The 27,437-nt window shown below is 37.4% G+C and overlaps 1 protein-coding gene across 1 annotated transcript in view; it reads right to left on the minus strand.

Moving 5' to 3' along the window:
• Window positions 1-27,437, minus strand: part of COL6A5 (collagen type VI alpha 5 chain) — a 94,169-nt gene that overhangs the window by 8,823 nt on the left and 57,909 nt on the right. Inside the window, exons 32-36 of the mRNA XM_037845066.1 lie at window positions 26,388-26,875; window positions 16,678-16,771; window positions 15,092-15,745; window positions 12,511-12,601; window positions 10,183-10,391 (exon numbers count right to left, since the gene is read on the minus strand). Coding sequence (XP_037700994.1) covers window positions 10,183-10,391; window positions 12,511-12,601; window positions 15,092-15,745; window positions 16,678-16,771; window positions 26,388-26,875 — 1,536 coding nt within the window. The remainder of the gene's footprint in view (window positions 1-10,182; window positions 10,392-12,510; window positions 12,602-15,091; window positions 15,746-16,677; window positions 16,772-26,387; window positions 26,876-27,437) is intronic.

A 27,437-nucleotide genomic window follows, 5' to 3' on the forward strand; every position in this document is an offset into this window, starting at 1 on the left:
TCTGATATTAAAATAGCCACTCCACTTTTCTTTTGACTAGAGTTAGATGGCATCTATTTTTCCACCCTTTTACTTTTAACCTGTTTGTGTCTTTGTATTTAAAGCACATTTTTCAGAGGCATAGTTGGGTTTTAATTTTTTTAATCCAATCTGACAATCTCTGCTGTTCAATTGCATGTTTATCCCATTTACATTTAATATGATTACTGATATGGTTAGGTATGAATCTATCTCTGCTACTTGTTTTCTATTTGTTTCATCTATTCTTTTTCTTCTTTTCCTCTTTTTATGCCTCCTTTGTAATTTTTTTTTTAATCTTCTTCATTGTTTGATTGAGTATAACTCTTTGGTTTGTGGCATATATATATAACTTATCAAAATCTCCCTTAGAGTGATATAATATCACTTCATATATAATATAAAAATCTTACAATAATACAGGCATACCTCAGAGATATTGTAAGTTTATTCCACATCCTTGCAATAAAGTGAATATCACAATAAAGCGAGTCACACAAATTTTTTGGTTTCTCAATGCATATAAAAGTTATGTTTACACTATATTGTAGTCTATTAAGTGTGCAATAGTATTGTGTCTAAAATAAACAATGTACATACCAGAATTAAAATGTGACACAGAGACATGAAGTGACTACATGCTGTTGGAAAAATGGCACTTGCTTGATGTAGGGTTGCCACAAACCTTCAATTTGTAAAAAACACATTACCTGCAAAGTGCAATACAACGAAGTGCAATAAAACAAAGTACAATAGAATGAGGTATACCTATACACATCAACTTCTCCATTCCTAGCCTTATGCTACTGTTGTCATACATTTTACTTTTACATATGCTATAAATTTCACAATATAGTATTATTTTTGCTTAAACAGTTAATTATCTTTTAAGTAGATTTAAATAATTTTTAAAACCCTTACATATTTATGCATGTAGTTATCATTTTCAATGTTCTTCTTCCTTTATTTAGATCTATATTTCCACCTGGTATAATTTTTCTTCTGCTTGAAGGACTTCTTTAACATTTCTTGGAGTATGTGTCTTCCAGTGATACATTCTTTCAGTTTTTATATGTCTGAAATTGCCTTTATTTCCCTGCAATTAGTATTCTAGGTTGACAGATTTTATTTTTAGAACTTTAAAGATTTTGCTTCTCTGTCCTCTTGCTTGCATTTTGATGAGGAATTTCCTGTCACTCTTATCTTCATTAACCTGTATGGAATGCATCTCTCTTTTTCTGCATGTTTTAAGATTTTCTCTTTATCATTGCTTTTCAGCAGTTTGGTTATAATGTAACTTGGTGTCATTTTCTTCATGTTTCTTGTGTTTGGTGTTTGTTGAGGCTTTTAAACCTATGGTTTTATAGTTTTCACCAAATTTTGAAAAAAATTTTAACTATTATTTCTTCAAGTATTTCTTCTGTTTTTCCTTTCTCTCCCTTTCTTCAGGGACTTCAAATATATGAATCTCAGGACCCCTGAAGTTGTCCTATAACTCACTGATGCACTTTTCATTTTTTTTTAACTCTTTTTTTCTGTGTGTTTAAATTTGGATAGTTTCTATTGCTATGTCTTCAAGTTCATTAATTTTTTCTTATGCCAAATCTAATCTCCCATTAACTCTATCCAGTACATTGTTTATCTTAGACATTGTAATTTTAATCTCTATAAGTTCTATTTGGATCTTTTCAAATATTTTCTATGTCTTTACTTAACTTTTTAATATATGGAATACAGTTACAATAACTATTTTAATATTTTTGACTGCTAGTTCTAACATCTGTGTCAGTTCTGGGTTGGTTTAAATTGGTTATTTTCTTCATTATAGGTTACGTTTTTCTGGATTTATTTATGCCAGACATTGTGAATTTTCCCTTGTTGAGTGTGGAACACTTTTTATTCCTATAAATAATCATGTTCTTTGTTTGAGGAGGCAGTTTTTATCATATGGAAGTAGTTTGATCCTTTTGGGTCTCGCTTTTATGATTTGTTAGGACAGCCTGGAGCAGTGTTCAATTTAGGGATAATTCCCCCTTACTTAGGTAAGACTTTGAGTTTTCTACCCAATTCCATATGAATTATGTGTTTTTCCAGACTTGCTGATGGAGAAAAGTACTATTCCTGGCCCTGTGTAAGCAACTGGCAATGTTCTCTAATCCCTTCTGATGGCTCTCTCCCCAGTCTTAGGCAATTTCCTCCAATGCATATGTTTATCATTATTCTGCAGAATTAATCAAAGGGGACTCTCTGCAGATCTCCAGGATTCTCTCTGTGTGTGCAGTGCTTTCCTCTCTGGTATCTGTTCTGTGAAATCGAACTGCCTTGGGCTCCCTGGACTCTCATCTCCGTGTCATCTCAGGGAGTTCACTGGGCTCCACCCAAATTCCCCTTTCCTGAAATGAGTCTGGAAACTCTCCCAAGGCAGTAAGCTGGGGCCAGTGGAGATCCTACCTTGTTGGTTTCCTGTCTCTCAGGGATCACTGTCTTTCTTTCTCTGATATCCAGTGTTGTAAACTGTTGTTTCATATATTTTGTCTTATTCTTTTTTTTTTTTTTGTCATTTCAGGTGAGTGGTAAATCCAGTTTCCAATACTCCATTTTGGGCAGCACTGATAGATAAGAACTGACCATCTTCTTTGAGATGCTTTCATGGTCTTCTCCTTCTCACAAAGGTCATTTATGTGCCAGATATTTTCTTTAATACTTTTGTAGTAATTGTACAGAATTTTGCATTTTACAAGCATGTTTAAAACTTATGGGCCTCCCATTTCCCACCACCAGGAACCCAGTTGCAAACTCTTAGAATTTTTTTATCAAGATGAGGCCCCTGATTAAACTACTAAACACAAAACTAGAAAGGCAGACAACACTATGGACACTGTATAATGTACTCCAGCCCTAAAACATCAATACCAAAAACATTTCTAGAGTTCTGAACCATAGTGTGTTAGGAAATGTGAAGATTAGTTAGAGGGTCTGCCTTTTTGGAATTTACAGTCCTCGAGTGGATTAATCATTATGTATTCTGCCCCTAGAATCTCTGTTTTCCACAATGTTTCAAATTCTTGAAAAAGATTAACCTACCTATGGAAAAGGTTAAAACATAAAGAAAGTATTTCATAAAAGCCCTGATAAAAGAGGAAGAGTTAACTTACCATGTTAACAGAATATTTTTTCACACATGTCCATACCAGAAATTTCCCTGTTCTGTTTCCAAGTTTTCTCTTCATAAATGAGGCAAATCTCATTCCCTTTCCAAAGTATCTAGTGGAACTATTTCTGAAGAGAGACAGTTCATCTACAAAATTTCTAAAAATAGATTCTCTATGTATAGGATTAGCATGAGACTCAAGCTAAACATAGCTTACCTTGAAAATTCTAAATTTTTTTCAAACATAAGGTGTAATTACATTGAATCTACATTCATCTTACTTAGGAAGATTGGGCCTTCAAAAATATTTTCTTTCAAGAAAACTCAATAGAAGTAAGGATAAAATATGCCCATTGCTCACAGTAACGCTGTGTATTTTCTGGAAATGTCACCAAGCCAAATTCTCATCTTTAGCTCTGTGGAAGAATTCCCTCAGCACGGAAGAGGAGGAAAGATTGGCTCACCTTGTTGTGGACAAGATTTGCAAGGAGTGAGGGATCCAGCTCAAATTCCACGGAAGCACTCCCAAAGATTAGCCTAACTTTGGCTAAGGGTTAAAGCCACAATGCCAAGTGTGCTGTGGTAACTTTAGGGAGAAGCAGGGGTGAAAAGGAAATTTAGGGAGAAGGGAAACTGTAAGGGACTTGAGCCATTTGGACTGTGTTCTGTGAAGCAGCTGTGCTGCCTTTCATGGCATTTGTTGGAAACTTCAAATACGAATGTGTTATCCATGGTCTGCCCTGGAATTTGCCCAGGGGTCAAAATTACTCATGTGTTTTTGGTAGCCACATTTGGAATTGAGGCTACTTTATCTGTAAGTTGCTGTCCACATGAGCTGTAGCAGATATTTTTCAAGTAAACTGTTTTTTTTTATACTTACTTCCCACGAGCTTGGCAATGCTTTCCTTTTTGCTTTTCCACCTTCTGATTATTGAATTGAGCATTCAGTTTGCTTAATGCCTTATGTTCAGCATTTTGCAAATATCCTCTCATTTAAACTTTCATATTTGAAGTTTCCCACAAATGCCATGAGAATAGAATTGTCATTATTCCCATTTTACAGATGAGCAAACTGAGGCTTACAAGGGGTAAATGACCGGATAAGAACAGACAGTTAGTAAGTGGTGGGAGCAGGATTTGAACCCAGTTTTGTCTAGTTACTTCAGAATAACTGGTTGGGATATTTTAAGAAACATGTTATTAAAATTCAGATATGACCACAATTCCATTACTGATTTCCTCTTTATAAGGAGTACTGATATGAAAGTAGAACACATAGTCTATGTTCCATGGGATAACTCAGAAGAAATTCTGCTGCCTTTAATTCCAATACAAACTTAAATTTAGCAGAAGTAAAGATATATATTGCAGTTTAACATACAACAGCAAAAAATGAAAGCAGGTTAAGTGTCCAACAAGAGGGGAATGGTTAAATACATCCTTTCATTGAAAGGAATAGCCTGAGGACATTCAAAAAAAATTGGCATGACACTTACAGGAATATGGAAAATGTTATGACATGATGTTATATGAAAAGCAGGATATACAATTGAATAAAACTTATGTAAACCTATATGCCTATGGAAAAACTAAAGAAAGTATTCCAAACTGAAAATAGTCCAGTCTGCTAAATTATTTGATTTGGGGGCTTTTCGTATTCTAATTTCATGTGGTATGATAGTATTTGCATATATGAATTTTAAATTTAGCAGAATCCTGGAGATGTAATGTTGAAAGAGTGGACAAGGTGTGAGAATCCCGAGTCTTGAGTCCCTCTACTGGGTCTGCTAGTTCAATGACCTTGGGGGCACAAGGTTTTTCTAAAACAAGGTTTCTCAACTTTGGCACTACTGACAGTATGACCAGATAGTTCTTTATTACAGGAGTCTGTCCTGTATAGTATAGGACATTTAGCAGCATCCCTGGCCTCTACCCACCAGATACCAGAGCACCTCACCCCCACCCCTAGTTGTGACAACCCCAAATGTCTCTAGATATTGCTGAATATCCCCTGGGGTGGGGAAGGGTGGAAATCACCCCCAGTTGAGTTTGCACTAGGTGACCACTGAATTTCCTTCCAGCTCTAATACCTACTATTGATTCAAAGTTAAAAGATAATACTGGCTTTTTCAAAAAAAATTATTATATTCTAAATTCAGTTTTATTGAGATACATTCACACACCATACAATCATCCCTGGTGCACAATCAACTGCCCACAGCACCACCACATAGCTGCACTCCCACCACACCAATCAACCCCTGAACACTTTCCCCACAGCAAAAAGAATAAAAACAAGAATACAAAATAAAAGTAAAAAAGAACACCCAAATCACTCCCATCCCCTGCATCCCATCCTATTTTTCACCTAGTTTTTGTCCCCCTTTTTCCACTCATCCATCCATATACTGGACAAAGGGAGTGTGAGCCACAAGTTTCCCACAATCACACAGTCACACCATGTAAGCTACACAGCTATACAATCATCCTCAGGAATCAAGGCTATTGGGTCATAGCTCGACAGTTTCAGGCATTTCCCTCTAGCCGCTCCAATACACTAAAACCTAAAAAGGGATATCCATACAGTGCACAAGAATGCCCTCCAGAGTGACCCCTCGACTCCACCTGAAATCTCCCAGCCACTGAAACCCCACTTTGTTTCACTCTGCTTCCCCCTCTTGGTCAAGAAGATCCCCTCAATCCCACAATGCCAGGTCCAGGCTCACCCCTGGGAGCCATATCCCACGTTGCCAGGGAGATTCACACCCCTGGGAGTCAGATCCCACATGGGGGAGAGCAGTGAATTCACCTACTGAGCCTGCCTAGCTAGAGAGAGAGGGCCACATCTGAGCAAAAAAGACGCACTCAGGGGAAGACTCTTAGGCATAAACACAAGTAGGCTTAGCCTCTCCTCAGCAGCGACAAGCCTCACAAGCGCAAGCCGGAAGATCGAGGGCTCAGCACACCAAACTGTTAGTCTCAATGTTTGTGAGAACATCAGCAATAACCCAGGTGGGGACGTCCAACAGCTCCGCATTCCTCCCCACTCCTCAGACGGGCCCCACAAATATATTTTTATTCTCTGCCCAAATTACCCCAGGATGTATCGCTGGCTCACACTAACCTGTAAAAACCTACCAGATCTCACTTCCTATTCAAAGTTCCATGCAATTATAGCGTACGAATAATCCAACTGTACAAGCCAAATTATTCAGTGCCCTGTAGAAGATATATATCCTGCACCAAATAAATATCTCTCCCCTTGGTCTCACACAGAAGTTGAAGCTCCAAAACAGTGTCAATATCGTCCTCTACCCCCTGGCCCGATATACCTTTGTCCCAACCAGATCTGCTTCATTCATATCTCTAATTGAAGTCCAGACTCTTTCAGCTTTTTAAACAGTTGCTGTATGTGCTAATAGTGACATTCATATCTGCTGAGCTCCAGCTCTGAGCCTCAGGTGTCACACAGATACCCAAAGTTCCAGAGACCGGTTAGGTCATACACAAAGGGATCAGCATCTCAGAATTTGGAGATAGCCATCACAACTCAGGAATAGATGTGACTGCTGTAAAAGCCTGTGATCTAGGGACCATCACAAGAAGCGTTTCCCTGATAAGCTGTGCTCTAAGATTCAATTCTCAGAGTTGAATATCCCCTGGGGAGGGGTAGGGTGGAAATCACCCCTATTTGAGTTTGCACTAGGTGACCGCTAAATTCCCTTCCAGCTCTAATACCTATTATTGATTCAAAGTTAAAGATAATACTGACTTAAAAAAAAAGTGTATCTGTCAATCAGAATCAGATTAAAGTTAGAAAAATGAAAAGAAAAAAAAACCTGTGTAGATTCCTTGAGCACAGCTCCAGTCTAGTCTGAAGAGGGAAGCATTGCTTCTCACGTCTTAATGAAATTCATCAAAAAGAACATCAGCCGAACTTATCCTAAAGCCTTGGGCTGCTTAAAGTTTTCAATAACCATTAGGCCAAGTTTGGATTGGTATTTAGCATTTATTACAAATTATCCTGTTCCTCTTTAATCTTGAAAGTAGACTAGTTGCACCTTAAATATTCGGTAATATGGGTGCTAGGCTTGGCACTGGGTCAACAGTTGTAATTTAATTATAATTAAATCACCCATTCTTCATTACATAATTCCAAAGAACAAAGTGTATCCCACTGGTAAGTAATTAAAGAGGACTGCATTTTCCCAGGAATTTTTGTAGTGCTGATATGTGGTCAAAGTGCATGACAGTATCTCTAGAAAATTTGCACATATTGAAAGTATTTGTTATATTAATTTTGGATAGATGGATGCCTAGTATTCTTGGATGAGTAAAATAAAATTATAACCAGTTCATCTGATACCCTTTGGAAGGAAGAATTACTCACATCCCTATACTATGATACTAGATACCCAACTGTGTCCTGCTCCTTTGGGAACACAGACCAAAACTGGCTCACAAAGGTCCCAGGACGTGCAGCGGTTCTCAAACAAGCAGCACAGAATCACCTGTGCTGCTTGTTAAAACCACTATTGCAGAGCCTCACCCCAAAGTTTCTGATTCTGTAGGTCTGGGATGGATGCTGAGAATCTGCATTTCTAACGAGTTGCAATATAATGCTGATGCTGCTGGTCTAGGAACCATGCTTTGAGATCAAACCACCGGGATAATGAATCTCAAACTTGAAGGCATAGAAAAATAACCCACAGTGCGTATAAGCTTGTAGCTTTCCCCATTCAAACCTCTAAATCTGAAGCAGTAGTTTGAAGGGGGTTCCAGGAATCTGTGCTTACTAAGTACTTTCAGATGATTCTAATACGTCTTCTCCTTGGGCTGCTCTAGGGAATGGAGAAAACCAGGAAAAGGTAAAGGAGTGGAGATGAACTTGGAAACCCGAGCAGGTGGCTAGGAGCAGAGAGAGGGGCAAGGTTAGGAAGACAGTCAGTGATTATGCTTCCTGTAAAAGTGAGTGATGCGCAACTCACTGCACAGGACTCTGGGAGCTTTATAAATTTCTTAAATGGTTAAGATTCCTGACTTTCCCCAAAACTCATAGTTAAAGGACAGAAAGATCAGCCATTAGCCGTAAGAATCGCATTATAAATGTGTAACATAAACACTATATAGAGGTGCTTGTGTAAGTCATCAACCTCTTATTTGTGCAGTACATCTGGAACTTATCAAAGCTCATCTCTCAGCAACTGAGAAAATAAATGAATCACAATTTACTGTACAGAAGAAAGGCATATTTCACAGAAATTTCTCAGCAATTCTTGGCAACTGGCTAAAAATGACAAAATAGAAAGGAATAGCACAAAATCCCTAGAAAACACCTATGATCTAAGACTCAGATTTATTTTAACAGATACGATATACTTTTTAACAGATAATGTATATGTATAACACACACACACACACACACACACACACACACACACGTCTATTATCCCCAGGTCGGAGACACTGTTTCCAGGCTATCACAACCTGACATGATTCTCCATAGAACTCCTAGCACACATCAACTCACTGCAGAATAAATTGGGTGTGGTGGGAGTAACACAAAATTTACATTTTTTTCCCCATTTAGAGTCATGAGATTATTTCTCCAGCCATATTGGACCTTACTCTGACTGCAAGTATTGTCTTGATTCTCAGACCTTTGAAACACCCAAATGAAAAGTCTTTCTTTTATTAGTAAACAATGGTCATTAAGGATGGCTATAAAGATGAGTTTTATTTTAAGCATTCAGTCGTAACTGCCTTTTCTGAAAAGGTTCACACATCTGAATTACTAGAATTTGGAATGCTTTTCTCTAACATGACAATCACAAATGACAATTTTGCTCTTCTAACACTCTACCAAAATACCTTCTCTTCTTCTTTTTAAACAAAATCATAATCAATTCCTGTGCCTTGAGGACTCCTGCAGTTCTCATATCATCAAAATGAATACCCAAAATTAACAACACATTTTAAACGAAAAAATATTTAATTCTCTTACTTAGGCTATGTGTATATAACAATCAAAGACTGATTTAACCAAAAAAATACACACACTTAAAGGCTTTAATGCTTCAGGACTATATACATCAGGTTTTACTGCATTATCTCGTTTTTATTTCTTTTTTAAGCTAAGATGCCTTATTTTGCAACTAGCTATTGACTGGCTTTTTAATTCTTAAGTTTGGTTGATTTAAGGATAAAGTTCAAATATTCATATTTCAGAAGGAGCTAGTGGGAACATGAGTGTTGAATCCAAGGAAAAGAAAATGTATCAAAGAATGTCACTAAGAATTAATATTATAGCATGAAATTGGCCCTTTTTTCTTTTACACCTGCACATTCTAACTATATGCATCATGCTTACGACATAATGCTTAAAGTGCTAGCTCTGGCAAAATGAGCATCTTGGAAGACTATAGATGCATAGATGGAATGGATAAATAGTCTGTTGAGAATTTCACCCTTTTTAATGAAAATACAGACAAAATCCCATATAACTGATTTGCTTGAAACTATTAAATTCTGACAAGTCATTATTGCTTTGCTACTAAAATGTATAGAGTAGGTGGGGAGGGGGGCAGTTTATACTGTTTCATCTCTAATTACCCCCAAAATAAAACTTACATCTTCTGGTGGAATTACAAATTCTGGGGTACTGTCTGGGCCAACTTTTAAATGTCATTTTAATCCTTCCTTTGTTCTGATGTTCTCCATATTGCCTCCTTTTATATTACACTAATCTTCAAATCTGTGGTTTCAAGAGAAATCTTAAATTTGGCAGAATATCAGGGACATTTCTTAGAGCTCATATCGGTGACCTCCTTTGTGGTGCCTGTCACCATTTATCTGTCCATTTTCAATGAAAGCAGTAGTTGTAGCTATCATCTTGAACTTAAAAAAAAAAGTTGCTTTAGATACCAGCCTTAATTTATTTGAGTCTTTCCTAGTATTAAAAGACGAGGATTCAGTTTATTTTTAAATTTTTGACATGACTTTTCATTTCTTACCAGAAGTGAGACTTGCCATTTCTTTGAACTCTTGATCCTTTCCATATTTAACCATTAATTTCTGTGGCTTAAATATTTGGCTTGGAATGTAAACCAAATGGTCATTTCCACTGTCCTCCAACATAACAGTTGAATCTTCCCAAGCAATTAATTCCTCGTCAAAGAAGCTGTTCTCTCCTGAAGAAACCTCATCAGTCTCAGAAGTAAATCTAGAAGAAAAAAGGAAAATTTTAGGTGAATCTAGATAACTTTAGGACACGCAAATAAATATACCAACAATTTAACATGATTATTGATTTCTTAAAAGAAAAACAATTGGGATAAAATTCTAAATTAATTTCAGTCAATTCATTAAGATTAGTTAAACTTCTTAAAAAACGATAAAAAATATTTCCATTTATCCTTCCTTTTCTCCTATCTGCTTAACACCTATGGATTACTACTTTGGTATAAACCAAGTTGGATTTCCCACAGAGAGTTAGATAAATGACAAGAAACTCAATTTGAAAGTTTGAAAAACTTTGTGTCTCAGATTGATTTCAACGACATGAAAATTACAGAAAATAGTCATATAATTAACAAAGAACTTCCCTGAGAAACATAGAAGTATACAAAACATATCCCACTGACATCAGTGCCTCTTAAAATTTATATTCTTATACATTCAAGAGTTCTCTATGAGACTTTGAGAATTTTCTGTTTTATTTAGATGATAGAAAACCTATTCAATATCAATTTCTTATTGATATTACAATTTTATGTGATTTCATTGTCTGTGTTTCCATTTGTGTTTGCTGTCATGTTGGCACCCAATACTGCACATTAGCTATTGAGGGCTAATGAGTGAAACAAAAAAAATCAGACACAATACACAGATGATACATTCACACCAAGTGAAAGCCAAATGTATGATACTCTGTGTGCACGATGATTTGCAGGTGAAGATGAGAGGTAGGGAATCCAGTCCTCAAGCAGCAGTGTAGGCAAGCTGGAACACACACGTACCTCTGCAGCAAGCAGCAGTACCATGATTTGGTGGTTCTCAGGAATTTGATTTAGGCAAAACAGAATCATCCACTACATTAAACTAGTGTTTTAAATTTATGTTTTATTGAGCAAGTTTGGATTTGATGTATAAATTTGTTTTGGTCTAACAGTTGCAGAAGAACTTTAAGCATATGGTATTTGTAGCTAGATTTATGTTTGAACATGTTTAACATTAACATACTTTGTCTGCATTTCAAAGAATTATTTTCCTTTAGAGTTTATTCAAGGTTTGGAGGCTCTGCTTCACATGACATCAATGCCATGTTGCCCTCCAGAAGGTGATGGAGTCTGGATACACTTTCCTGTTGAACTACCATGTGAAAGAAATCTGACATTGGAGGAGCCTGTATTTGTGTGTATTCTAGGGGGCCCTTCATCGTGCCATTTTGCTTCTGGATGCATCTCACAGGTCTTATCTGTTCTGAGAATGATCTTTGTTGATTCCAGTCTTTAAAAGTGAGGTAATTACGGGGCCTAAATATGGGCTTTCACAAGGCTAGAGCCAGGGATCCAAGCCCGGTGACGTACACAGAGAAGTGGAGCTCAACCAAGATGGGCCACTTTTGTTCTGTTTGAGGTTCAAGAGTCATTTAAGTATTTATATTACTATTTAAGATACAATATTAAGGAAAATTATTTCCATGTGCAATTAGGTGGTGAAGTTTTTTATGCTATGTTTTGAGGACAAAACAAGGAGGCATATGCAGCTCCAGCCTTCAAAAACACAAGATGTGTAAGTACCTCCCCAGAGGTATAAGGTAAAAAGAAGGAAAAATGATGGACTTTTAACTGGGAGCACAAGGAAGGGCTTCAAAGAGGTGACAGCTCAATCTGGGCCATGAAACATGAGTAGGTTTCAACAGGAGGAAAAGAGGAGAAAGGGGTCCAGGAAATGTGACCCGAGACCCAGGAATGAAATGACAGCTCACACGGGGCAGACAAGAGTCGGCGTGGCCAGAACATGGTGGAGAGATCTGGGAAGTGAGGCTGAGGTGGGTTGAGGCTAAACTGTGGGTTCTATTCCGGGAGTAAATTTTAATATAGGAATTTCTGAGGAAACTGTGATTTTAAAGGCAAAATTGTAGTAAAGCTCAGGAGAATGTTATAAAAACATCAAGCTGGAAAGTATGTTTGATTTGTTACTTGCTACAGCAAATGGAATATGTGAAGAGCCTTTAATTCAGAAATCTTGTTAGCTTCCTCAGCCTAATAATCTGCCACCAACAAATTATACACACTTTAGTCAATTAGTCTCATAAATGTAAGAGCTTTCTAACTCACTGGAGAAGTTCATATTGGTTATGCTCTCCTTCTGAATTGATAAGTCCACAGGCATTCTCAAGCATCAGTGGTGGGTACTGATTGAATTCTCCTATCAAGAGAGCAAAGGTAGAGTTTTAAACTGGAAATTGTGTTTGCTAGGTAAAGAGAACCCCAACAGGAACCCTCTTGAAGCAATAAATATAGCTCAAGTATTTCAGCAAAATTTGACGAAGTGAAAACAGTTTCAACTAGGAATAGCATTAAAAACATGATTTTAGGAAGTTTGAACAGCCAAATAATTACCGAAGTCATGGAAACGGAGCTCCCCAATTGTTTATTTAAAGGTTAATGCAAAGACACATAATTTCCTGCAGTGATGCAGGGACACATAATTTCCACATGCTCAGGCCAACATAATCTAAAGAAAATTTTATTCTGATTATCTAATGCTTTTTCACTCAGACTTATGTTACTGGATCAAACATAGAAAAAGTGATATTTTATTATGCAAGACTGTTTCTTTGCTTCTGCACCAATTAACACTCTTTTCATATGAGGAAAAGAACCACAAAAAGGATTTTAATAAATAATATGGCTCTATCCCTTTCTCAAGCTTTGAAATACTGAAAAGTGTATAATTTTCCCTCATTTAATGCAAATAAATGATTTTTAATTAAAGAAGGCCTTTGACCATTGAATGACTCAAGACTCCATGAAAATAGCTCAGAGAACTTCTATGTTGTTATAATGACCACATTTCTCTGATTTTAGATGAGCTTTTCTTTTTTTCTCTCTCCTTTTTCCCATTTCCCAGAAATGAGAATGTGTCTTCTAATCAATTGCATCTGACACTTGCTATTGGCCAGGCAAGAAATGTGATGTAATTGTCATTGCCTGTGCATGTGGGAGCAGCAGAAGTGCCAGCACCAAAACTTGTCAAACTGGGGTTAGCAGTTTAGAAAAAAATCTCAGAAGTATTAGTGGGGAGTCTTTTAACCCCTACAAACTAGGCGTTGTGGGGAGGCTGTGAATCAGATGTGCTGAACAATATTCCTCAGTTTGGAGTCAAAAGCAAGCTAGCTCTACATATTTGCAAAGCCAGTATCACCAGTTTTGAGTTATTTTATAGTCTTAAAAAACACTGCATCATCAGAAAACTTGATGAAAGAACAATATTACATGGGAAAAAGGTGGATGTTGATAAGATTGAGTCAAAGAGTAGCCCAAAGGAGTCAATTCTGAATAAGAAGAGGTTTTAGGAATGCCTTAGCCTGTCTATTTCACAAAAATCTTCCTTTTTAATGTGTGCACAAGAGTCACATATGGTAGCCTAAGTCCAAAAGAGCTCTTTCAATTGCTATAAAATAAAAACTCTAATAGGAAAGCTTGTAACAAGATTCTTTGGAAGCAGTTTTTCTTCCTTTCTACATAAAATAATGGTGCAGTTTACATCTGAGGGCATCTAAGATTTAAAGAAATACAGTAGAGTTCCCACGAGGGCAATTGGTTCCAGCAGAATCTAGCTCTAAACCTATCAGACTCCCAGAAAGAACAGCTTCAGCTCTGATTCTGTGGGCTCCTCTAGAGCAGAGTTTTCCAACCTCAGTACTATTGACATTTTGAATTGGTGGGGGACTGACGCGGGAATTGTAGGACATTTAGCAGTATCAATTTGATGCTGATAGCAGTCCCCAGTTATGACACTGAAACTGTCTCCAGACATTGCCAGGTGTCCCCTGAAGGGGAAATTGACCCCAGTTAAGAATCACTTACTCTAGAAGAGTGTTTCTCAACATTTATGTGGTGAAGGACAAGCTATTTTTATTACCTTTGTAAACTGATATTTGGATCTATATCCTGTTCAATGGAATAGAGTCCAATGATCTTGCATTCGAATGTTATAGCAATGGCAAATTGCTTTAAAAGTTTCTATATGCTTACTTTCAATTTCTGAACTTATCTCTCCACAGATCAGTAATAAACAGTTTGTGAACTGACATCCATCCACAGATGCTACTTTGTGTTATACTGGCCTAGAGCCTTTCTACTCAATGTGTGGTCTATGGACAGCAGCTTTGGCATCACTGGGGAGTCTGTTAGAAATGCAGAATACCTCAGGTTCCATTTGAAACATACTGAATCTGACCCACATTATAACAGCATTACAAAGTGATTTGTAAGCTCAGTCTCTTTGGGAGGATCACAGGACTGTGCCATCTTTATACCCTCACACAGATCTCTAGCATGTGCCAAAGTTGGAAATGAGGCAAGTAGAAATTGTATTTAAATGCTCATCTGCTTATCCTAGAGACCAAATAAGAACTCTCTAAGAAAGAGTGTAGTTCAGGAGACCCCAGGCACCCTGCTTTCTAGTGCTGAGATTTTGGCCAAGGGACTCTACCATGAAAAAGGTCTTACCACATCATGACCAGGGTTTAAATAGGGTATGACCAGGATATGCGCCATCCCTGCCCCATTTCACCATCGAATTCATGTATGTGTATTATTTTCAGAACAAAACATATGTTAAATTATCAACACTGTTAACAAATACTAACTTCTTATTGAAATAAGGAGGAGCAACTACATGATGACTTACGTCTGATTGAGTATATGAATGGCTTAATAAACTTCACAATATAATCCAGATCTGGTTTATGAATTCTCCCAAGCTGTATCAGATGGTGATCAAGTGGGTGGCTGGCTAATTCTTCTATGTCATCCTTTTGTGTAGAGCCCAGGGAAATCACAAATATGACATAGCCTTGGCACTTGGCTCTCAGAGCCATCTTCTTTAAGAATTCCTTTCCCTCATGGTTTTCTCCAGCTGAGACCACAAAAATGACCTTGTGTTTTCTTAGGTTGGTTGTTCCTGAGAAGAGATTCTCCATGATCCACAGTAGGGCATGGCCAATAACAGCTTCTCCATTTAGCTGTTGGGAATTCTGGATGTGTCTCTCCATTAGGATTTGGTTGCCATAAGTTGTAAAGTCAAACTCTGTTTTCACTGAACCCTTCTTTCCAGAAATATCCCAAGGAGAATAGCTCAACAAGGCAATCCTATCACCAGAGTCTGAGGTTAAAGGGTCTGAAGCAATGTTGAAGTTTTCAAGCACTGAGCTCACCAAGGTTTTCATGGCCTTAAACTCATCACTTGCTACATTCCGAGAATTATCTAAGAGGAAGGCTACATCCATGTATGCATTGTCAGGTAAATAAATCTCTCCAGCACAAACATTTGGAAAACATTTATCTGAAAACATACAGAGAGATTCATTATTGGTTCAATGTCAGCACTGTTGTTTGAGATCTTCAAGTGATTCAGTGACTAATTGCCAAGAATTAATAATAATCTGATCAATATATCTCTAATCTCAATCATTTAAGCTAATGACAAGTTTTCAATATCTCAATATTTCTTTGGGCACTAGCAGACAATCTGGGAAAGTCTTTGTTGTTAAAAGAAATGAAACAAAATATAGCTTCTATGGCTAAGGGGTTTAAAATGGAATTGGGAAGCCATTCTGGAGGTTACTCTTGGCAAATATCAGCCAGATATCACAAATTGCCAAAGTATGCAAAGCTTCAAGCAATAGTATTCCTCAGAACTCTAAGGATATCCGGACACCATAAACAAACCACAAGATCAAGAACTCATTTAACTATCTAAACTGAAGGACGATTAGAGTACTCCAAATATCCATCAACCACAAACAACTCGTATAATGTTCTTTTCCTTTAAAAACTCTGCCTGAAAATGCCAAGATGGGACCTGAATCTGTGCTACCCGAATAGTAAATCTAAGACCCCAAATAAATGCCTTTATCATCTTGCAGGTTAATTTGTTATTTCTATGTTGACACTGGCGAAAGCATAAAGCGGATGTAGCATGTATATCTGAAGTCTACAAGTCATGTACAAACTCATTTAGAAAATAATTTCAATATTTTACAGGCTTTTGATGCAAACTACCAAACTGTTCCCAAGAAAGACTACATTTCTACATTCTAAGGAAACTCCAAACATTACAGGATTGAAACCCTGACCTAGGGGTTTTGGAAAACCAGAAAATTGAAGACAGAACCTACAATCAAAAATAAAAATCTCTGCAAAACCAGATCCAATAATTCACCCAGAAGGCACTTACGCTTTTTAATACAATTATATTCTTCTTGTGGGTCTTACCATAGCAAAGCGTACAGCGCCGAAGTCTTTCTAATGGTTCATATTCCCCATTTGAAGGAACTGGAATCACCTGAAATGTTCCAGTGTTGTCAAACTGCATTGAAAAAAAACAAGTATGCTTGTTTGCTCCTTTTCTTTAATGATGAGCAGGAACCCATTGTGTACCTCCTTTAAAAATTACTTTGTAAAACACCCAACTAATCACCATTTCCTTCCATTACAGGCCTTTGCTCTATTCAGGGTCGGTTTACTGTACTATCTCCCTTTTATCCTGCATATACCCCAAAGAAGTAATTAGAACAGGTATCAACATTCCCATTTTACAATGAGAAAATGCTGTAAGACAACCTGACCAGATTCACTCACTAAGGTGAGAATTAAAATCCTGACTCTTATTTTCAAGCTTGCAATTATGCGTGGAATCTTTACATGCTTCTGAATGTACAACACTGGAAATTGAGCCCTGCAGAAATTTTACATTCACAAGTTTCCTTTGGCCTCTTTAAGTAGTGATCGCACCTATTTCCAACCCAATCACATTGTCCAGAAGAAGGTACATCTTTCAGATGTTAAGTAAACCTTCCTAATTACAAATTCCAAATAAAAGTCTATTTCAAAAGACAATAGAAGATACAGTCTATTCCAAAATTCTTGGTAGAACACTGCCTGATTTCATCTGTTTCTTGATTACATTTTTGCTTTAATACTCACTGATAGAAAATGTATATAGTATGCATGCATTCATTCATTCATTCAGTGAATCAATAACTATTTATTTATTTACTCTGTTCAAGGCACCATGAAAGGAAGGCACTTTTATTGCAATGAAAGAAAGTTATCACTCCCTGGTGGTCCTGAGAGTGTCTGTCAATATACAAAGAAGCTCATTCTTTTTCTCTTTCTCTCATGGGTATTTAGGGAGTTAGAACATCCAGACTTTTGGCTTTTCTGTAAAGTGCTGAGTGAGCATTTGGGAATATTTATAATCATTCCAGCCTTATGGTTAGAACATATTTACTACATTCTTTTTCTCTTAATTTTTATGAAATTAGGTGCTTTGGGTATTATTTTGCATTTAGCCTTGTTGGTTCCTCATGTAAAAACTAAATGCTGACTTGATAAGCCAAAGAAATTTATTCACAGGAACATACCATTTGCTCTTCATTCTCTCATTCATTCAACAAACATTTACTGAATGCCTGTAATGCTACAGGCACTGTTCTAGGTGCTGGGGATACAGAAATGAACAAAACAGACAAATCTCTACCTTACATTCTAGTGGGGAGAGATATACAATAAACATAATAAATAAGTAAATTATCTAGTATGCTGGGAAGTGATAAATAAAATAACAAAAATAAAGCAGGGCGTGCCGGTTTGAATATATTATGTTCCCCCAAAAGACATACTCTTTAATGCAATCTTGTGGAGACAGACTGATTAAATTACTTCCATGGAGATATGGACCCCGACCGTTCAAGGTAGCTCTTAATTAAATCACTGGAGTCCTATAAGAGAGCTCATAGTCAGAAGGAGCTCAGAACAGCTAAGAGAGACCCCGATGCTTGCTGATGCTTAGAAATGCATGGAGATGTGGACAGAAGGATGTTTGGAAATGCTAAGCTAAAAAATGAAGCCCAGAGTTTGCTGCAGAGGATCTAAAAGAGACCCAGAGACATTCTGGAGAATGTCATTTTGAAATGCAACCCAGGAACAAAGGAACAGTGGATGCCAGCCATGTGCCTTCCCAGCTGACAGAGTTGTTCCAGACACCATCAGCCATTCTTCAGTGAAAGTATCCTCTTGTTGATGCCTTAGTTTGGACAACTTAATGGTCTTAGGACTGTAAATCTGTAATCAAAGGAACCCCCTTTATAAAAGCCAATGCATTTCTGGTATTTTGCATAATGGCAGCATTAGCAAACTGGAACACAGGGTAATAGTGATATCAAGGGCTGGGAGTGAAATTTTAAGTACAGCCTTGTGCCGGTTTGAGTGTATTGTGTCCCCCAAATGCCATTATCTTTGTGGTCTTGTGTGGGGCAGATGTTTTTGGTGCTGGCTAGATTTGCTTGGAATGTGCCCTACTCAGCTGTGGGTAATGATCATTTTGATGAGATGTTCCCATGGAGGCATGGCCCCACCCATTCGGGGTGGGCCTTGATCAGTGGAGCTATATAAATGAGCTGACTCAGAGAGAGGAGACTAAGAGAGTGCAGCTGGGAGTGATGTTTTGAAGAGAAGCAAGCTTGCTAGAGAGGAACGTCCTGGGAGAAAGCCGTTTTGAGGCCGGAGCTTTGGAGCAGACGCCAGCTGCCTTCCCAGCTAACAATGGTTTTCCAGACGCCATTGGCCATCCTCCGGTGAAGGTACCCGATTGCTGAGGTGTTACCTTGGATGCTTTGTGGCCTTAAGACTGTAACTGTGTAGTGAAATAAACCCCCGTTTTATAAAAGCCTATCCATCTCTGGTGTTTTGCATTCTGCAGCATTAGCAAACTAAGACAAGCCTACTAAGAAAATGCCATTTAAGCAAAAACTCAAACAGGGAAGGGAGGGAAGAGTGTCTCAGGCACAGGGAATAGTTATGGCAAAGTCTCTGGGGAAGCAGAGTATGTGCCTGGATTGAAGAACAGTAGGGAGGAGAGTGTGCCTAGGATGGGGTGAGTGAAGAGAAAAAGAGGAAGCAAAGTCAGAGAGATAACAAGAATGTTTGGGGGAAGATCATTTAGAGACTTACAGGCCATTATAAAGACATCAGCTTTAACTCTGAGAGAAATGATGAGTCACTGGAGGGTTTTGAGCAGAGGAGCAACCTGATGGGACGTAGGTTTTCATAGTGTTCGTCAGGCTGCTGTGTTGAGGCAGGCATAGCGGTGGGTCGTGGATGCAAGGACACTAACGAGAAGGCTATCGCAAAGTCCAGGCAGCAGATGATGGTGGCTTGGACCAGAGCATCAAGAGTGAAGGTGGTGAACTCCAGCCCAGCGGTCTGGACTCCTGAAGACAATTATATGATGGTGTGGATTGCAGGGGGTGACAGTGTGATTGTGAAGGCCTTGTGGATCACACCTCCTTTATCTAGCGTATGGATGAGTGGAGGAATGGGGATAAAAACTAAGGGACAGGTGGGGTGGGATGGGGGGATGATCTGGGTGTTCTTTTTTCACTTTTATTTTTAATTCTTGTTCTGGTTCTTTCTGATGTAGGGAAGATGTTCGGAGGTGGATTGTGGTGATGGACGCATGGTTGTGTTGTCGTGCTGTGGACAGTGGATTGTGTGTCATGGATGATTTTGTATCGTGTGTGAATGTGTTTCAATGGAACTGAATTTAATAAAAAAAAAAAAAGAGTGAAGGTGGTAAGAAGCAGTCAAATTCTGGATATATATCATGTATTACATATACACACACACACACACACTCTATATATAATACTAAATATATATACTAAAGGTAAAGATTTTTAACATGAGAGAAGGTAAGGAGTTGTGGGTAACTGCAAGGTTGTTGGCCTGAGCCTGTGATGAAGGTAACCATTTTGGTAAATATAAATGCCAGTATTATCGCAGTATATTGTTGGTTATGTAACTCCACTTCTTACTTCCCATAGGTGCTAAATCTAAATGCATAAATAATGATAGATCTATGGTTTTGGACATACAATGTACAAAGATAAAAGTGGTAATAAGTACAACAAAAAAAGGTGGGGGGACAGGGGTATAGAAAAGCATACATGTATGCTATTGAAGTTAAGTTGGTATCAAATCAAATATGATTGTTGTGTATTTAACATGTTAGATTTTGACCCCATGGTAACCACAAGGGAAACAGATGAAGAATATATCCAGATAGAAAAGAGAAGGCACTCAGTATGGTACAACACACACACACAAAACAAACAAATATAAAAAGTAGGCACTAACAAAAGAACTGAGGGGCAAAAAAGATATAAGACATACAAAGACTAAATAGGAAAATGACAGAAGAAAGTCCTGGTAAACAGCATTGAAACTCCCCTCCCCTGATCACTGTTGATAACAAACCTCCAAACTTTTGTGCCACAAAACTGCTGATACTCTGTTCTCACGCCTTATGGAATGTCTTTGTCCTAAATTCTTATGAGCTGCCCTTTGCACTCCCCACCCGTGCAGAGTGCTAATTCCATTTTCTGGCTGGCCACAGCCAGGAAGAACTCTTTCCTGTCCGTAAGTCCTAAGTCTACCTTACATGTCCCACTCTGTGCCTGGCATGTTCTTTAGTCTTAGGGCTGCATCGACTCAAGCCCTTCAAAAGCTGGGTTGGAAGAAGGGACAAATATGATCATAATATGATAAAGGGGACAATTCAACAAGAAGACGTAACAATTATAAATATATATGTACCCTAACAGCAGAGCCCCCAAATATATGAAGCAAACACTGACAGATTTGAAGGGAGAAATTGACTGTTTTACATTAATAGTGGGAGAATTTAACACATCACTCTCAATAATGGATAGAACATCTAGTCAGAAGATCAGTAAGGAAGTAAAGCACGTGAATGATACACTAAACCAACTAGACCTAACAGACACATATAGAACTCTGCACCCAATGAAAACAGAATACACATTCTTCTCAAGTGCACATGGATCATTTTCCAGTATAGACCATATGTCAGGTCACAGAACAAGACTCAATAAATTCAAAAATATTGAAATTATACAATGTATGTTCTCCAACCACAATGGAATGAAGCTAACTGAGGGAGAAATGGAAAATTCACAAATATGTGGAAATTAAACAACATAATCTTAAACAACCAATGGGTTAAAGAGGAAATCAGAAACGAAATTGGGAACCAACTTGAGGTGAATGAAAATGAAAATGCAACATATAAAAACTGTAAAGGCACTATATGATGGGACTGTTGACAGTTGATTATGCACTGTGGATGATTCTATGGTATATGAATATATCTCAATAAAACTGACTTTTATCACAATAAAAACAACTAGAACAAAGAGAAAAAACAATTCTAATGTTTGATGTTAAAATGCTTTTAATTTTAATACTGTGATGCAGGTAACTAAAGATGTAGTAAAATGAAGTCACTGGTCTATTCTACATACTCTGCTCATATTTGCATAGCCTTAATATCTTTTTAATCCCAACCACTGGAATCAGATAATGTAAAGTTGCTACTCTGCAAACACTGTAAGCTTGTCCTGGCTTGCATAAAATTCTTTTGCTTTTGTGGATTTTCTGAATATGGGCAATGTTTTTGTATTGCTCAGAGATGCTTGTCAAGAATTTAGAATTTTTAAAAACATCAAAAAGTAAAATATGATATAAATAAAAAAACTGTAAAGGCATTGTTGAGAGAAATTTATAGTTCTAAATGCTTACATTAAAAAAAGAATGACTTCAAATCAAAAAACCTAACCTCAAAACTGGAAGAAGTAGAAAAAGAATGGCAAACTAAACCCAAAGTGAGAAGGAAGGTAATAAAGATTAGAGTGGAGATAAATGAAATAAAGAGAGAGAAAAAAAAAAACAAGAGAGAAACCACAAAACCAAAAGCTGGTTCTCTGAAAAGATCAATAAAATTGACAAACCTTTCACTAGACTGACAAGGAAAAAGAGAAAGAGGAAATAAATAATGAAAATCAGAAATGAAAAGGGGAACATTACTACTGACTCTGCTGAAATAAAAAGGGCTATAAGAGAACACTGTGAACAACTGTACACCAATAAATTAGGTAATCTTGACGAAATGGACAAATCCTTAGAAACACAAAAACTATCTATATACATTGACTCAAGAATAGAAAATTTCAACAAACCAATTGCTAATAAAGAGATTGAATAAGTAATCAAAAATCTCCTAACAAAGAAAATCCCAGGACCAAATGGCTTCACAAAGGAATTCTACTGAGGTGGTTTGAAGCTATATGTATCCCAGAAAAACATGTGCTTAAATCTAATCCATTCTTGTAGGTTCAACCAATTGTAAGTAGGACCTTATGAAGAGGTTACTTCAGTTAAGGTGTGACCCACCTCATTCAGGATGCGTCTTAATCCTATTATTGGAAACCTTTATAAGAGAATGAAATACAGAGGGAGGGGAGAGAAAGCCATGGAAGCAAGAAGGTGACAGCAATGAAACACAGAAGAGAAGGGAGAAGCCAGCATTTACCACTAGGTGTCTCGCCATGTTGCAGAGGAGACAAGGATCACTGGCAGCCAGCTTTTGGAAAAACAAGCATCGCACTGATGATACCTTGATTTGGACATTTTCATGGCCTCAAACCTGTAAGCTAATAAATTCCCATTGTTTAAACCAATCTATTTCATGGTATTTGCTTGGAGCAGCCTAGGAAACTAAAATATCTACCAAACATTCCAAGAAGACTTAATTCCAACTCTACTCAATCTCTTCTGAAAACCTGAACAGGAGGGAACACTCCCTAATTCATTCTATGAGACCAACATCATCCTCATACCAAAGCCAGATAAAAATACCATAAGAAAAGTAAACTACAGACCAATAGCTCTTATGAATATAGATGCAAAAATCCCCGACAAAATATTAGCAAACCAAATCCAACAGCGTATTAAAAGAATTATACATCATGATCAAATGGGATTTATCCCTGGTACACAAGGGTGGTTCAACATAAGAAAATCAGTTAATGCAATACACCACATTAACACAATGAATGAAGACAACACATGATAATCTCAATTGTTGAAGAAAAGGCAGTTGACAAAATCCAGCATCATCCTTTCTTGATAAAAATACTAAGAATACTAGGAATAGAAGGATATGATAAAGGGCATATATGAAAAACTACACCCAACATCCTACATAATGGTGAAAAACTGAAAGTTTTCTAAGAATGAGGAACAAGACAAGGTTGCCCACTGTTACCACTGTTATTCAATATTGTACTGGAAATTCTTGCTGGAGCAATCAGGCAAGAAAAAGAAAGAGAAAAGCATCCAAATTGAAAAGGAAGAAGTAACACTTTCCCTATTTGTGGATGACATGATCCTACATACAGAAAAGCCTGAAAAATCTACAAAAACGCTCCTGAAACTAGTAAATGAATTCAGCAAAGTGGCAGGGTACAAGCTCAACCCTCCAAATCAGTAGTGTTTATATATACAAACAATGAACTACCAGAAAAAGAAATCAAGAAAAAACTTCCATTCACAATAACAGCTAAAAGAATCAAATATCCAGGAATAAATTCAACTAAGGATTTAAACAACTTGTACACAGAAAACTACAAAACATTGCTAAAAGAAACCAAAGAAGAGACCTAAATATATGGAAGGACATTTCATGTTCATGGATTGGAAAACTAAATATCATTAAGAAGTCAAGGCTACTCAAAGCAATTTATAGATTCAAAGCAATCTCAATCTTTTAATTTATATGGAAAGATAAAGGGCTCTGAATAGCTAAAGCCATCTTGAAAAAGAAGAATGAAGGAGGACTCATGGTTCCTGATCTTAAAACTTATTACAAAGCCACAGTAATCATGGCATGGTATTGGCACAAGGACAGACAAATAGACCAAAGGATTCAAATTGAGAGCTCAGAAATCAACCTTCACGTTTATGGCCAAGCGATTTTTGACAAGGTGGCAAAGACCACTCTGTTGGGAAAGAACAGTATCTTCAACAAATGGTCCTGGGAAAACTGGATCTCTATCTGCACAAAAACAGGGAAGAGGCTCCCTACTTCACATCTCATCCAAAATTCAACTCAAAATAGATCAAAGACCTAAATATGAGGCAGAACTACCAAACTCCTAGAAGAAAACATAGGGAAGCATCTTCAGGACCTTATGTTTGGCAGTATTTCCTTAGAATTTACACCTGAAGCACAAGCAACAAAAGAAAGAATAGAAAAATGGTGCTTCATCAAAATACTTAAAAATTGGGCTCAAAAGACTTTATCATGAAAGTAAAATGACAACCTTACCAATGCGAGAAAATATTTGGAAACCATATATCTGATAAAGGTTTAAAATCCAGAACGTATAGAAAAATCTTTCACTCTAACAACAAAAAGACAAACCCAATTTAAAATTGGGCAAAAGACTTAAATAGACATTTCTCCAAAGAAGATATACAAATGTCCAGAAAGAACATGAAATAATGCTCAGTATCATTATCCATCAGGGAAATGCAAATCAAAACCACAATGAGATACCATTTCACACCCATCAGAATGGCTTCTATTTTAAAAATGGAAAATAACAAGTGTTGGAGAAATAGGAACAGTCATTCATTGCTGGTGGCAATGTAAAATGGTGCAGCCACTGTGGATGAGTTTGGCAGTTCCTCAGAAAGCTAAGTATAGAACTACCATATGACCCAGCAATCTCACTACAAGGCATTTATCCCAAATAATTGAAAGCAGGGACTCAAACAGAGATTTTCACATGTATGTTCATAGTGGTATTATTCACAATTGCCAAAAGAAGGAAGCAACCCAAGTATCCATCAACTGACAAACAGATAAATATTTTGTGGTATATACATACAGTGGAATATTATTCAGCCATTAAAAGGAATGAAGTCCTGATACATGGGACAACATGGATGAACCTTGAAAAACTTGTTGAGTGAAATAAGCCAAACACAAAAGGAGAAATATTGTGCGTTTTCACTTATTTGAAATAATTAGAATAAGCAAAATCATAGAGCTAGCATCTAGAATATGGTTCACCAGGGGATAATGGGAAAGTAAGGCTTTAAATATACAGGGTTCCTACTTGGAATGATTGAAATGTTTTAGTAACAGATGGTGGTGATGGTAGTACGACATTGTGAATATAATTAATAGCACTGAAATATATATCTGAATATGATTAAAAGGGGAAATGTTAGATTGTATAACAGAATAATAATTTAAAGAAACTTGGAACCACACTACACAGTGAACCATAAGTTAAACCATGGACTACAGTTAATAGTACCTTATAAAAAAGTGCTATTATTAATTGTAACAAATATTCCATACCAATACAAGGTGTTGGTGGTGGCATGGGAGGAATCCTGTATTTTGTGCTTAATTGTTCTACAAACCTGGAACTTCTCTAATAAAGATCACTGAGAATCTGTGGCTCTAAGAGCAACAGAAACTCTTTGGGGACAAATGTTCACACATATCAAATGTTTTGCACAACTCCAGGTTCAAAGATTCCCTTAACTTCATCGATCACAGGTTAAGACTACCCATTCAATGAGATACAGTCTGCATAAGAGAAATGTGAGAAACCCCAGGTCAGCAGAGAGCTGGTAGAGAATGACACTCAGGGTTCTTTATATCAGGCAGATCTGAGTTTGAATCTTCATTTAGCTACTTCCTAGGTGTACAAAACTGGATAAGTCATTTGAACTCTGTGGGTCTCAGTTTGCTCATCTGTAAAATGGAGATAATAACTGCATTCACTTCAGAGGACTTGAGGATATATGAATATGGATGTAAAGCTCTTGGGCCAGCGCTTGGCACATGGCAGGAGCTGAACAAATGTGGCTGCCACTATTATTGACAGCTGTTATTGGATTTCATGGACACTGGGAATAAAACAGCTGTGTATGCTGCCAAAGTGCTCAAGAGGTCACGTCTCCCCCAAATCCCCACCACTGCCATCCTGCCCTACCAATGCCACTACCTTAAAAATTAAGAAGTTGGCAAAAGAAGTTCTTACCCCAAAAGCTTCATCAAGGGAAACCCGTTCGTTGAAAGCAAAGACCACTGGACTGATATCGAGGGCACTGAACTCCATGGTGGCTGTGATGATGGGTGATCTACTGGCTGCTTCGCCATTGCTAAAAAACACAGCAACCCTCCTTGCATTGGCTCCTGCATGCGTCCGCTTGAAAATGTTCCGGGCCACAAACCTCATGGCATTCCCAATGTCCCGAGCCTTTGTTGGGATTTGATATTTTATTTGGGAAAGAAGATGGAGGAGCTGCTTCTTGCTATGGTAGTCAGACCAACGTATGAGATAGTTGGTGCCTGAGTCATAGGAAACCACAGAAACTCTTGCTCCCACAGGGCAATTATTTTCCCTGATGTTAAGGTCATTGACAATGGAAGTGAGGATGTTTCTTGTTTCATTAAATCTCTGTTCTGTGATGCCGGAGGACTGGTCTAGGGCAAATACCAGTTCTGTTGGATACACTGGACACTTTTCTACAAAAATGAAAAACAGGAGAATTAAGTTATTTCACTGTGTCAAAAGCTTCTCTCACACTTTTTGCTCCAGTGAGGCTCCCAGTGAGGTCTAGGAAAATGTCAAGTGTTTCATCCAGTTCTACAACGAGAGGGACTCACATGCAAAGGAAAAAAAGTAAGCTGTTTTGTAAACTTGAAGGATTTTATATAAACGTAGAGCATTAATACTTGTCTAATACTCAGGCTTCACGGCCCACAATCAATCTGCCATTTAAAAGGAAATGGCAGGGAATTTTTTGGCTGATGGAACTGTTCAGTATCCTGATTGTTTTAGTGGTTACTTAAATCTATGCAAGTGTAAAAATTCAGAACTGTACACAAACAAAAAAGGGTAATTTACTGTATGCAAATTTAAAAAAAGAAAATTAAAGTTTATTGAGGATTTTGCTAACCTACTCCTCGCAAAAATCTTCAGAAATGATCTATTAAGAATGTTGAAGTCAGTTGGAACATTTTCATCCACTTTGGCAACACATATCGAATATTCATCATATGACACAGAGGGTGACACACACTGCAA

The sequence above is a fragment of the Choloepus didactylus genome, chromosome 1, assembly GCF_015220235.1.
Source record: "Choloepus didactylus isolate mChoDid1 chromosome 1, mChoDid1.pri, whole genome shotgun sequence".
Taxonomy (NCBI): Eukaryota; Metazoa; Chordata; class Mammalia; order Pilosa; family Megalonychidae; genus Choloepus; species Choloepus didactylus.